The sequence below is a fragment of the Monodon monoceros genome, unplaced genomic scaffold, assembly GCF_005190385.1.
Source record: "Monodon monoceros isolate NGI ecotype Baffin Bay Population unplaced genomic scaffold, NGI_Narwhal_1 Super_Scaffold_2, whole genome shotgun sequence".
Taxonomy (NCBI): Eukaryota; Metazoa; Chordata; class Mammalia; order Artiodactyla; family Monodontidae; genus Monodon; species Monodon monoceros.
This window is the reverse complement of record NW_021703776.1, coordinates 75,755,956-75,769,839: the sequence shown is the minus strand read 5'-3', so window position 1 is coordinate 75,769,839 and position 13,884 is coordinate 75,755,956. Positions and strand designations below refer to the sequence as shown.

The 13,884-nt window shown below is 38.0% G+C and overlaps 1 protein-coding gene across 1 annotated transcript in view; it reads left to right on the top strand.

Moving 5' to 3' along the window:
- The window catches only part of TSPAN12 (tetraspanin 12), a 65,130-nt gene extending 53,105 nt beyond the window's left edge, over positions 1-12,025 (top strand). Inside the window, exon 9 of the mRNA XM_029234182.1 lies at positions 10,420-12,025. Coding sequence (XP_029090015.1) covers positions 10,420-10,725 — 306 coding nt within the window. The 3' untranslated portion in view covers positions 10,726-12,025. The remainder of the gene's footprint in view (positions 1-10,419) is intronic.
- Positions 12,026-13,884: the final 1,859 nt, after the last annotated feature.

Genomic DNA, 13,884 nt, shown 5'->3' with positions numbered 1-13,884 from the left:
TTTTGCTTCAGGTATACAAATGCCTTCTTCTTTTCTTTCATTCTCTTTCTCAACATAGTTCAGTTGTGAGCTTCCTGTTACCTATTCAGTATTCAAGCAACTTTTCCTCTTGTGCTTTATTAGTAGAGACTTGCAAACTTTGCCTTTAGAAGGTACCGATATGAAAGCCATTATAATATTTTGACCTGAAAAAGTACTGCACAAAGTAACAATTTTAGATATGTGCTTAAAAAATCATTAGGTCATTGGGCTTCCCTGGTGGCGCAGTGGTTGAGAGTCCACCTGCCGATGCAGGGAACCGGGTTCGTGCCCCGGTCCGGGAAGATCCCACATGCCGTGGAGCGGCTGGGCCCGTGAGCCATGGCCGCTGAGCCTGCGCATCCGGAGCCTGTGCTCCGCAATGAGGGAGGCCCACGTACCGCAAAAAAAAAAAAAAAAAAAAAAAAAATCATTAGGTCGGCATTGTGGAACAGAAGTTGAGGTGAGAATTGGGTCTTGACGGGGGGAAATCAGGTGGGAAACTGTGCAGGTAATTCACTGTGAGGGATTGTAAGGGCTGGAATTCAGGTGTGCCACTGAGGAGGGCAAGGAGATGAATATGAAAGATATTTAAGAGGGAGAATGAACTGAATGATGATTGGGGTGGGTGTGGGGAGTGAGTGACAGGGAAGGTGCAAGGACAAGGACACCTGACATTGACTTGGACCCTAGAGAGATGAGAAAGCTGTTCATTGAGGAGAGTGATAGGATTTGATTAGTTCCATTTTGAAAATGCTGGGTTTAAGGTTCCTGTCAAGTCCTCCATGTGCAGAAACCCAGTAGAAAGTATGAAGCTCAGGAGACGGAACTCAGCCAGAGATCTGGGATTTGTGTGCACTAATTAGGAAAGTGCTGACTCCAGATACAGTGGTTTGGATGAGGTAGGACTCGTATTTCTCTCTCATGCACCACTCAGCTGGTCCAGGCTGCCAGGCAGCCCTGCTGCACAAGTTCACCCAGGGACCCAGGGGTGAGATAGCATCACCTTTTATGACACCTGTCTTCCAAAGTTGCCCCTGTTTTCCTCCAGTTCCAGTCAATCGGGAGGAGGAGGAAGTAGGAAGGAGAACGTCCAGTGCATGAAGCTCTGCCCTCAGCTCCTCTGCTCACATTCTCTTGGCTCACATGTCTGTGCTTAGCTGCAAGGGAAGCTGGGAAATGTGGTCTCTGGCTAGGAGGCTGTGTTCCCCTAGAAAATGCTACCTACCGTGCAGAGTAGAGAACAGCCTAGAGCAGGTGGGGGGGACTGTCAGTTTACAGGTGTTATCAGTGTGTATGAGGCAATACATGCACAGGAGGAGGTAAGACCACACAAAGAGATGGCGTAAGGTATGCAGCAGAGGACAGAAGTTGGGAAACGGAAACCCATAAGGGCAGTGGAGAAGGCACCTATTGTAGGTAGAGAAGAAATGGAAAGCAGTGTCCTGAAAGTCAAAGAAGGAGAGGATTCTAAGAATGAGTTTTCCTTAGTGAGGAAACGTGGTTCAGATGTTAAGGCTAGGTTCCAAAACTAGACTCTTTGGGTTAAACCTTCCCTCTACTCCTTATTAGCTGTGTGACCTGGGGCAAGTTTTAAACCTCTCTGTGCTTCATTTTTATTACCTGTAAAGTGAGGATAACCAGAGTACCCATCTCAAGTTGTCTGGTGAGTGAATTAGCATGTTTACAACCCTTAGAATAGTGCGGGTTTGTAGTATCTACTACGGTAATAGCTGAGAGTCAAAGTAAATTAGGGATTGAAAAGTACACATTGGATTTTTCAAATAGGAGACACATACACAACTCTGTGAGCAAGCATTTTATATACATTACATCATTTCAGCCCTAAAACATTTCTGTGAAGGTACAGTATTATTATTTCCATTTTACAGATGAGAAATGTGGGGCACAAAGAGGCTCGGTGACCTAGTCCAATTTCATAGAGCTAGTAAGTGTCTAAACTCAGATCTATTTGATTCCAAAGCCCATACTTGAGTTAGGCACTAAAATTTCAAGATGTGGAGTACATGGTGAGGAGAAGGCTGAGTGTTTATAGATTTTTTTTCACTTCTAAACCTCAATTTTCTTGTCTATTAAATGAGATAATAATAGTACCTACCTCATTATGGTTTTATAAAAATAAATAGAGCTACTTAAGAAACCCTTAGCAAACCACTAGGCACATAATAAACAAAAATCTTCAATGCGTGGTGGTAGCTAATGACAATAACAGGAACTTGTTAACATATTTATTAGAGTAAATAGAAAAATTAGTGATCTATGATTAGATTTTTAACTAACCAAATTGCCCAGAATTTTGCTAGTAATACAGGAAAATACTCATTTTCTAGTTCTATTTGTGTTGGTTGAAGGTAGAATTTAGGTCAGAGTTTTGGGGACTTCATGTGGTTTCCCACTTGTGCTTGTTTTCACACCTTCCCACGTCTTAAGGACAAATATTTAGGGGACAGAAGGGCCCAGTGAGAGACGTCTGATGAGGGCTTTGTACATGTTCTGCTCAGTGAGACAGGGAATGCCTGCCCCTGGACCTCACCTCCCTAGGGAGAATACCACCTTCTGAGTTTGCTGAAGCTAGTTTCTTTATAACCACATATCTGGTGAAAATGATAAATGTTCAATAAACACAGTCATTTCAACTTGAGGATTGTGCTTCTCTAATGGGGAACTTGTGAGGATTAAATGAGATGTGAGGGCCTGCTGTTTTTTCAGATACATGAAGACTTTTTCTACTGCATGTCCTATGTATGGGTTTGGCTAACTTTATTCTTAAGAGAACAGAAAATCCTGTAGTAAATTTTATTACTTGCTGTTGAATTTTATTTTTTAAGGAAGGATTTATTTCCCTGCAGAGCTTATGATTATCAGTGGAGAACTTTTGTTCCAACCTCTTTAAAGCTCATGAACTCATGAACTGCTATCACTCAGCTTTCAATTTTAAAATAAATAGGTCTGAATATTATATATTTGTACCTGGTAATTAACACGTCGTTTCAAACTTGGGAGTTATGTTTATTATGAAAAATCAACAACAGGAATATCAATACTGGCATGTATTGGCACCTAGATTTTATTTATACTTTATCTTCATAAGCACATTAGAGGTCTGCCTAATTTTTTGATGTGGCTTGTGAATATTGAGTACCGAAAAGCCACGGGGGTTCTTCTAATTTTAGAAACTCATTTTGGAGACAGATCAGAGAATAATTTCAAGTGTATAATTTCCTCAAGTGAAATGAGGCATCCTGACATGCCTTCAAATAGATTCCAGGAAATATGGGGTTTAGTGATTTTTCTCTGATAAAAAGGTAGTGTTGTTATTTACAGTCGACCAGAATCTTAATATTGCAGCAAGTAAAGTAGCTAACTTGTCTTATTCATACCTTTGAATTATCTGAGGTTATTAATGTGGCTTTATCTAGGAAGAAAACATATTCAGGATAAATCACCTCAGAGTATTTTATTTTGAGAAAAGCAAATAAATGCAATTCTGTTCCTTCCTATTTTGAATAAAAAAACCTTTGTGAAATGGAATGCAGTTTTGAACTCTAACATTTCTATTTCCCCTTTTGACCCACTCAACAGAAATGTTTGTTTATGCAACTAAATATCTATGAACAGTACAATAGATTACAGAGACATATTTCCATTTTTTCTTCTCTAGACTTAGTGTCTTGCTTTTCAACAAAAACTTCCGAGTTTACACTGAAAAAGTGTAAACCTTATGCGTGATTATTTGACTGGCTCAGAATAAGCTCACAACTTGTGTTCAGACTGAATTACTTCAAAGAGGGTGATGCAGAATGGACAGTAAACCCTGGAGCTGCTTCTACGAAGAATTTAAAGAGTGGCTGAGGCAGACAATTATTTTATACACAGAAATCTGGAAAAATACTGTCTTCTCAGGAAGAGGAATATTCTTTTGGAAAGTTAATCCTTAACTTTAAGTAATTGTGTAAATAGTTCATTGGAATTCAGCATGATACCTAGTATGCTGCAAGTTTCTACAATGCCTCCTAAGTTACCAAAGAAATATCAAATTGTGTGCCATGTAGAGAGATTTGTGCTTTTATTTATATATTTATACTTTGTATCTGTTTTTATTAAAGGATTTAATGCAACATACAACAAAAGGATACAATGGATGAATAATACAAATAAGTAGCATTGGATAAGATAAATAAGTACTAGGGACGTAATGTACCACGTGATTAATATAATTAACGCTGCTGTGTGCTATGTATGAAAGTTGTGAAGAGAGTAATCCTAAGGGTTCTCATCACAAGGAAAAAATGTTTCCTCTTTTTCTTTTATTTTGTATCTGTATGAGATGATGGATGCTCACTAAACTTATTGTGATAATCATTTCATGATATATGTAAATCAAATTATTATGCTGTACACCCTAAACTTATACAGTGCTGTGTGTCAATTATAGCTTGATAAAACTGGAAGGGAAAGCTACATAAATAGCCATGGAAAGTCAGGATTAAGGAAAGAGTAGCTAGATATGCTTAATGTGAAGGCAAGTGGGATAACTGTGGTTGACTTTCGTATTTGCCCCTGAGCTTTCTGAAAGCCCAGGTGAAATGACACATAATCACCTGTACCATTTTAATGTTTGGAGGGCAAGTATTCTAATTTTTCAAAGGGAGCAAAATCCAAAAGTATTTTTTTCAAGTGGGATTTTATATCTACTACTCTAAGTTATCTAGGAAAATATCTTCAATATTATTTTTCACAAATTTTGTAGAGAAATTTCTTATGGTGTTCTTCAGTAACATTAAAATACGCTTCAGTGGAAAATAATATGCAGGGGCACAGGTTAATACATTGCAGCGTGGCAGAATTTGGTGGTCTGATTTGACATTTGGATACAATTTAGAGTACCTAGAGACATCAATTGATTTCATTTATTTTAAATAATCTGTAGATAACACCTCTTTCTGAGGACTTCCTGATAGAGAATAATAAAATATAATGTAATGAATTCCGATAACAAACCTAGTACTAAACTAAATACTAAAATTCTGTCTTGTTTGGGGGTTATCTTTGTAAACTAAATGAGGAAGTAATAAGACTGACTTACTTATAAAAACTGAGGAGTCTCACTAGAACCTTTGCTTTGAATAAACGACCCTTGCCCACCTCAACAGGGAGACAATCTTCGGGCCCAGCGATCTCTAAGGAGGCCAGGTCCTGACCGAGCAATATTGATACAATCCCATGTCCACTCTTCTGGTGGAACTGAAAAGCTTTTTTCACTGGCATCCAAACCCATTCACAACAGACTGGATTGTCTTAATATTTCATTGCATTTTCTAGTTTTTTAGAGTTAGAAATCAGTTTTATTTTCAAAGGAACATTGACAAAATCAACACCATCCAGAAAGAAATCATCAGGATGATGAAGTGTCTATATTTGGAAAACATGACAGAGCTATAGGAATATTTAGCCTAGGGAAGCGAGTGGTTAAAGGGAAAGTGATGATACTTCAAATATGGCTCTCTACCTTATGGAAAACAAGTCACAAGAGCAGAATTAGGACTACTGCATCCTTATTAGGAAGACAGTTTTCAACAGGGAAATGCTTGTTAAGAATTAGTGTTGTCCACGTGTGGAAAGGGCTGTCTAGTGGAGCAGGGAGTCCTTTTCTTTAGAAGAGCTTTTTTTTTTTTTGATGGCTTTTGTGTGTGTGTGTGTGTGTGTGCCATACATTTTTGTTTCTTTGCATGTGTTATAATTCTTGTTGTTGTTGATAACTGGACATTTAAAATAATATAATGTGGCAACTTTGGAAATCAGATTCTCCCCCCTCCCCAAAGTTTGTTGTTTGTGTTTGTTCATTAATTACTTTTCTGAACTAATTCTGTAAAGTCTGTACTCGCTGTCCTGTGTGGCCACTGAAATCTTGGCTCACTCAGCTTAGTGGTCACTTAATGAATGAACTGAAGTTTCCTTTAGATACCTAGAACCAGTAAGTCTCCCAGCCTTTGCCAAGGGTGTACAGAGCCTCAAGGTTAACCAGAAGTGAGATCTTAAGGCCTTTTTAGGTCTTTCCTGAGCTTGTGCACAGCCCTGGGCTTGAGCAGAGCTCTACTCACATGTGTAACTTTCTAGATCCCCACAAATATGTTAGAGCTCTGCCAAACCCCCTATGGATTTCACATTCTCCAGTTTTTCCTTTTAAACTTTTGACTAGCCCATTGTGTGCAACTGTTATCCACTACCTCAGGCAGCCTCAGTGTTGAACAGTTACCTCTAAATGCTTTTGACAACTATTCCCAGGGGAAAAGGCTGTCGCCCTGGTTGAGCTGCAAGTCGAGTCAAATAAAGACAGCCTTGCAAGTGAGCTCTTCCAGGGAACCACCAGATAGGACAAATAATGACAATTCTCTGAGAATGGGGCTTTGAAGGAGCTCCAACCCTATTCTGTTGCCTTTGGTGGCTGCCAGACCACGGGTTTTTACCATAATCGTCGGCTGTTTGTTTTCAAGGCTCCTGCAGAGCTGGGGAGGGGAGATGGGAATAAGGCAAATTGAAATGCCACAAAGCTTTTTGTTCTTACTGAGGTTCAGGTGCTTTTCTTGAATAAATGCTCCCCAGATTGCTGCAAGTGTTTGGTTAATTTCCAGAGTTCTAAAAAAGTTGATTCTCAGAATTTTTGCTAGTGCTTTCATTGTTTACGTAGGGGAGAGACTATTTCATTGTTTATGTAGGGGAGAGACTATTCAGAGACTATTCTCTGCCCGTTTTGTGGATGGCACTGTAGAAGTGCTTTTTAGCCATATTTTTACAAGTTAGAAAGTTGAATTATTGACTTCCAAGTTCCCCTCCCACTCTAGAACATTCGGTGTTATCTAATATATCACATTCCCAAACCATCCTAGTGATATTATTTACTGTACCTTTTGTTTTGGGTAAATGTGATTGTTTAAAATAAAATTGAAAGAGACTTTACCTGATGCCAAAATATGAAACACAGTAGACTGTAGCTAGTTATCAATCTCTGCTTTGTTTTAGTCACAGATTAAAAAAAAATATTACCTTTTCTGCACATTCAGCTTAGAGTGAATTAGTCTAAAGGGGTGGGAGATCTTATACCAATAGGAAGAACTATATGGGTAAAATTTAAGCACCAGGGACTACTGCCAAGGTGGAAATCAAACAATAATTGACTTACAGCATTTCACAGGGTTGAATCATTAGCATATGTATTTCGTGAGTAGTTTAGCTTTAATTGTGGAATTTATTTTTATTACCAACATATTGGTATGCGCATGCTGATTCTTTATCCATTAAAGAACCAACTTTGTAATAAATACTGAAAACATAGTTAAGGAATCAACTAAACAATGCAAAGCCATTTTATATCAATTTCTTTAAAGACGGATTTGATGATCTGGTGCTGCATTACTTAGCAATGATGTTAAATGATAAGTTAATATAAATTAATTTCCCAAATGTCTGAAGCTAAACCCTTTTAATTAAGTATTTTGGGTTGTCTCTTTTCAAACTATGTTAAAGATTTCTCTGCTTCATGACGAGGCTCATGATCCATCATCTCAGTGGCAAAAATCATTTTGGATAGTTACATCGCTGTCTTGAGAAACAGTGACCGCCACCTTGGCTCTTGTGGGCAAGGACTGTTTCATTAATACTCGGTGGTGACACAATGCTGTGCTTTTGGTACTTTATACTCTAAAAAGGTGTTGTACTCCTTCTTGTCCATTAACACCTGCTTTTCATAGATTTTGCCTCTCTTTTAATTTGTGCTTTCTAATCTTCTGTGGGCTGACGTACCAGTTACATCTGATTCCTACTGAGCTCTTACCATATGTGAGATCACATTCTAAGTGTTTAAATGTGCTTGTTCATTGAATTCTCCCAACATCCCAAGCAGGTAGGCACTATTATCATTCATGTTTTCAGATGAGAGAACTGAAGCACAGAGAGATTAAGTAATATTCCCAAAGTCACATAGTTTATAAGTAGCAGAGGAGGGATCTGAATTCACAATTCTGACTCTGCAGATCAGGATCTATATGGTGTCCTGTAAGGATGCTTGCTGGAATTACACATAAGCATAAGAGTGAATGGGGTCTGATAGACTACCTGAGTGGAACTCTTTGAAAAATATTTGAATTTCGGAGATTGTGACATCTATTTTGGTTTCCCACAGTGTGTGTGTGTGTGTGTGTGTGTGTGTGCGCGCGTGCGCGCATGTGCGTGTGCACCCATGCACACACGTGTGTGTGTATTAAATAGGTATGAAGACCAGAGAAGTGATTTTATGAAACCAGTGTTAAGTAGTATTAATTATAAATATTTTAAGTTCCTTTTTGGTGAAATTGATGAAACTTTGCTAATGTTTTGCTGTTAATTTGCATTACATAGTATACCAAAAAGGTAGTTATTGAAATGGGTCTGTGACTAATTCTACATGATTTTTATTTCTTGAGAGTAATGGCTTATTAGGGTACACTTACTGACCAGTGTCTTTGGAAATCTAAGAATTACATATTATTCATTCCTCTCCTCCAGTATAATGCACAAATTAGCAACTGATTCAATAGTCTTGCTTTCCTTGATTGAGTTACTTATGGAATCTGGGGAATAAAACAAGAAGGCAGTTATTTTAATAATTATCAGTTTCCTTTTATTCATGTGACTGCCTCAGCAGGGTAAGCACTGAGTCACTTTTACCCCAAACTCAGAATAAAAGCTTCAAAAAGTCGAGTTCTTGTTGGGAGATAATTTTCCATCGGTCTCTTGCATTTCTATGTGTCTTACAAGTAGAGACACTGGCTGCCTTTGTTCTGGACTGTCTTTTCAAGGGTGTTTGCATAGAAAAGAGCCTTGAAGATAGACGGTGTCTCCCTTCAGAGAAGAGGGCAGGTTTGTTTACTGTCTAGTATAATGAAGATAATGTCTCTCTCCAATATGAGGGGCAGGTGCACTTACTGCCCATTATAAAATATTAGGGCTCCCTAAGCTTGGGGTTCCTTTCCCATAATGTAATCCTCTGTGTGTGCAGGCATCATCTGGCCTTCTTCTTGTTGCCCTTGGGACTTGAGGAACTGGCATGTACCCTGGCTATTGCTATTGCTATAAGTAATAAAGCCCTTTGTCTCTGTCTTCTGCAGCATCCATGAAACTGTGGCAGGCTAATTTGTTATCATCCAAATAGAGAAAAATCTCAGAATCTTCAAAGTTCGTGAATTTTATTATAATTTTAACTTTTTCTAGATTTTTCACTTTAATTTAGAATCAGCTTCCCTTTTGAAGGGTGAATTATCTTTTTTATGCTGTGGGCTCACTAGAGACAGGGCAAGTAGCCTATGCATTGGTCACCTAATATGTAACTTATGACAATTGTTAGACCCATTCTACCTTCTTTTCTTTGCTTCCTCCTGCCCCCCATTTTCCTCAGTTATGGCTCTTCTTTCTCTTACTTTTTTTCCCCTCCTCTCCTCTTCTTTCAGAATTCTCTTCTATATCTACCATAGGCACTCCTTAGCCTTTGTAGTTAAAACTAAGCACAAACAGAAACCTTGCTAATCTTTTGAAGTCAGCTGTCTCTAGCCTGAAGGGGAGCTTTCAAACCCATACCTGGTAGAATTAAAACTTGATGTCATGATAGAAATTCCCCCATGTGTACTTCTGCTACAGGCAGTGGACAGAAGTGTGTGCACACACGTGCAGTAGGAGGAAGGCAACAGATTGATTTCCATTCACTGGCAAGTTTCAGCAACAGACTGGGGAAACATTCTTGATCTTTAAGGAAAAATCTCTGACCAAATGAGCCATAATCAAACAGTGAATACAAATAATAATAATAATGACACATTATTTTCAAAAATTTCAGATCGGTCTGTATCAGGGGGTCAGCCATCTATATGGCCTAAGCCCCAAATCTGGCCTACTGTCTTTTTATCTGTGAAGTTTCATTGGAACCCAGGCTCATCCATCCATTTACATACTGTCTATAGCTGTGTCCTGTTACAGTGGCAGAGACAAGTGATAGCAGTAGAGACCGTGTGACCTGCACAGCCTAAACGATTTTCTGTCTGGCCCTTTACAAAAAGAAGTTTGCCAAGCCCTGCTCTAGATGTTGTATTTTATACCAGTCTCAATTTCAGATTGTGGGGAAGCCAGCAGAAGGAGTAGACTCTTCAGAATCACATGGGCAGGCTTTTCAAAGAGTGCACACCTCTATCTCTCCTCCAGCTGCTCATAGGGGTTCCCTGTTGAGAGTCACTGTCTTCAAGTTTATAACTCAAGTCATTTGGTTCCACTAACTGATACAGATGACTTGCTTTCACTATTTTGACCCACTGTAACACATCCAAAGTAACATTGACTGTGTTATTTCTTTTACAGGGTTGTGGGAAGAAGATGTATTCTTTTTTGAGAGGAACCAAACAACTGCAGGTGCTCAGGTTTCTGGGGATCTCCATTGGAGTGACACAGATCCTGGCCATGATTCTCACCATTACTCTGCTCTGGGCTCTCTACTATGATAGAAGGGAGCCTGGGACAGACCAAATGACGGCCCTGAAGAATGACACCACTCAGCATCTGCCTTGCCACTCAGTGGAACTGTTGAAACCAAGCCTGTCAAGGATCTTTGAACACACATCCATGGCAAACAGCTTCAACACACACTTTGAGATGGAGGAATTATAAAGACTGTCAAAGAAGAAAACCACAAATTTATTTTATTGGACTTGTGAATTTTTTGAGCACACACTTAACTGTTTCAGAAGTGTGTAGAAATAAAAGTGTTGCCATAAAAGGATACCCAAGCACATAATGTTCCAGCCTTTAAAAGAAAGTGGGAAAAGTATATATATTATAAGGCACCACCTGGACAATAGTTGATGCCCTTTATAATGCTGAGGACTGATCTAATACCCACTTTATAGCCTGTGTAAGATTCTTACTGGACACAGTTATGCTTTGAGGTTTATGCTTTGGCATAGTTCGACCAGCATTTCTGCATCCATGTAAATGAGCCATGCTATTGTGGGATTGGAGCTACAGTAAATTTGATTCACTTCCATAAGCTTGCTAGTATATAAAGTTCCAAATAACTGCTAACATAGGAAGTTAGACAGTACTAATGACTTTTATTACTTGATATATTCTTTTGAGGGTAAATAGGCTCTACATAAGTACACTCTGAAGATTGGTGACTACCTAAACGTGATTTTTGCTGGTTAATAAAAATATTCTTACTACTTACAAGAGCAAACTTAAACATTGTCTTAAATTGATCAGGGATATATGTGTATATGAGTCTGTGTTAAGTCTGTATAATTCAGTAGATTTCAGTTCTTATAACTTTAAGCATAACAATTGTGAAATGGATACATTTGTCCTGTATAGAAGCATTGTTTTTAACCTTCCCTGTTAATAGAGCTTTAAAATTCTGTCTTGGGTTTATATTACATACATAACTATTAATTTAAATACTTAACCACTAATTTTGAAAAATGACTAGTGTGATACAAAGGAATCATTATAATTCAGAATGTAGTCTGGTCTCTAGGAAGTATTAACAAAAAAGTTTACATATAACTTAGTTCATTCAGCAAAGACCTGGATATTATCTTTCTGCCAAACTGAGACTCTTTTTGACACTAAACGCTTTGTAAAGGAACTTATCTTTGCTTTCTCCAAACAAGAAGTGGCAGTCTCCAAGTCTCAATATAATTCTACAGAGAATAGTTTTCCTTTTCCCCAGCAAAAAGTTGAGAGAATCATAAAAATAAGTGACAATTTAGCTAGAGATTTTCTTTGCCTTATTTCACTGATTAAGATACTATGGTGAATTACACAGATTATTAAATTTTTTATAAGAGTAAACTATATTTATTTGAAATGGGAAAAGTGCATTTTACTGTATTTTGTGTATTATGTTTATTTCTCAGAAAATGGAAAGAAAATTAAAACGTGTCAATAAATATTTTCTAAAGAGTAAAAATTTGTGTCTAATTTTTATACATTGTAAGCACTTTCACCGTTCAAAAATATTAGCAAGGGGAAAAATATGAGAAGAAATGATTGAATAAAGTAATAATAACTATTTCCAAAATCCAAAAGTAATCTATAAGAGTATGTGCCTTGGGCTTCCCTGGTGGCACAGTGGTTGAGAGTCCACCTGCCGATGCAGGGGACACGGGTTCGTGCCCCGGCCCGGGAGGATCCTACATGCCGCGGAGCGGCTGGGCCCGTGAGCCATGGCCGCTGAGCCTGCGCGTCCGCAACCTGTGCTCTGCAACGGGAGAGGCCACAACAGTGAGAGACCTGCGTACAGAAAAAAAAGAGTATGTGCCTTCACTGAGAAATGACAAAAAGTGCCCATTTACACTTCAAGTTTGGTTTTTGAGTTAATTGATAATGTAGCTGTCTGATACAATATAAACATATGCCCATTTAGGTCAATTTATATTCTCAATGTTTTCATATCCCAGTTTCTTAAAGTAATTTTTAAAAGAAAATGAGTCTAAGGAATACAATATTTGAAATCAACTGCTAGATTTCATCTCTTCCATAATTTAAATAAAAATTGAGTAGATAACTTGCTCAGTCGGAACCAAAAGCATCTCTTTTTCTAATTTCCTTAACAACTCAGCTTCCCATAATTTCGCTAAAATGCCCAAGTAATTGACAGCTGTGAGTATTATTTGAATTATTTGAATAATTAGTCAACTTTGGCTGCTTCTCTTTTGACATATAGTCACAGAAAGAACAAGCATATATTGTATTGAGCTCAGTAAAAAAAAAAAAAAAGCCCAAATTATAAATAATGTCTACATTTAAAAATTTTTATTTTATTTATTTTTTAAACAGCAGGTTCTTATTAGTTATCTATTTTATACATATTAGTGTATATATGTCAATCCCAATCTCCCAATTCATTCCACCACCACCACCACCCCCGCCACTTTCCCCCCTTGGTGTTCATACGTTTGTCCTCTACAACTGTGTCTCAATTTCTGCCTTGCAAGCCGGTTCATCTGTACCATTTTTCTAGATTCCACATATATGCGTTAATATACAATATTTGGTTTTCTCTTTCTGACTTACTTCACTCTGTATGACAGTCTCTAGGTTCATCCACGTCTCTACAAATGACCCAATTTTGTTCCTTTTTACGGCTGAGTAATATTCCATTGTATATATGTACCACATCTTCTTTATCCATTCATCTGTCGATGGGCATTTAGTTTGCTTCCATGACCCGACTATTGTAAATAGTGCTGCAGTGAACATTGGGGTGCATGTGTCTTTTAGAATTATGGTTTTCTCTGGGTATACGCCCAGTAGTGGGATTGCTGGGTCGTCTGGTAGTTCTATTTTTAGTTTTTTAAGGAACCTCCGTACTGTTCTGCATAGTGGCTGTATCAGTTTACATTCCCACCAACAGTGCAAGAGCGTTCCCTTTTCTCCACACCCTCTCCAGCAATTGTTGTTTGTAGATTTTCTGGTGTTGCCTATAAATTTCTACATTTTTGATATATTACCTGACTTAATACTGTCTAAAACAGTTAACATTAATTTAGACAACCATCTCATACATTTATACGCTCGCTTAATGGGAACAAATGACATTTATAGCAGTGGACTACAAAGGCCTCTTATAGTATCAGTGCACCTGGAATAATAAAACTTCAAGGGACTTTAAAAAGTGTCTTTAATATAGTAGAGTTGAGGGAATTCACTTTTTGGGTACGTTGCAAACAAATAACTGTTTCTTTGATACTTTTAAAAGCTTTCTTTTGTAAAAATCACCATTTCTTAAAGTAATAAATTATTTTCAGACTGGTGAGAATAATTGAC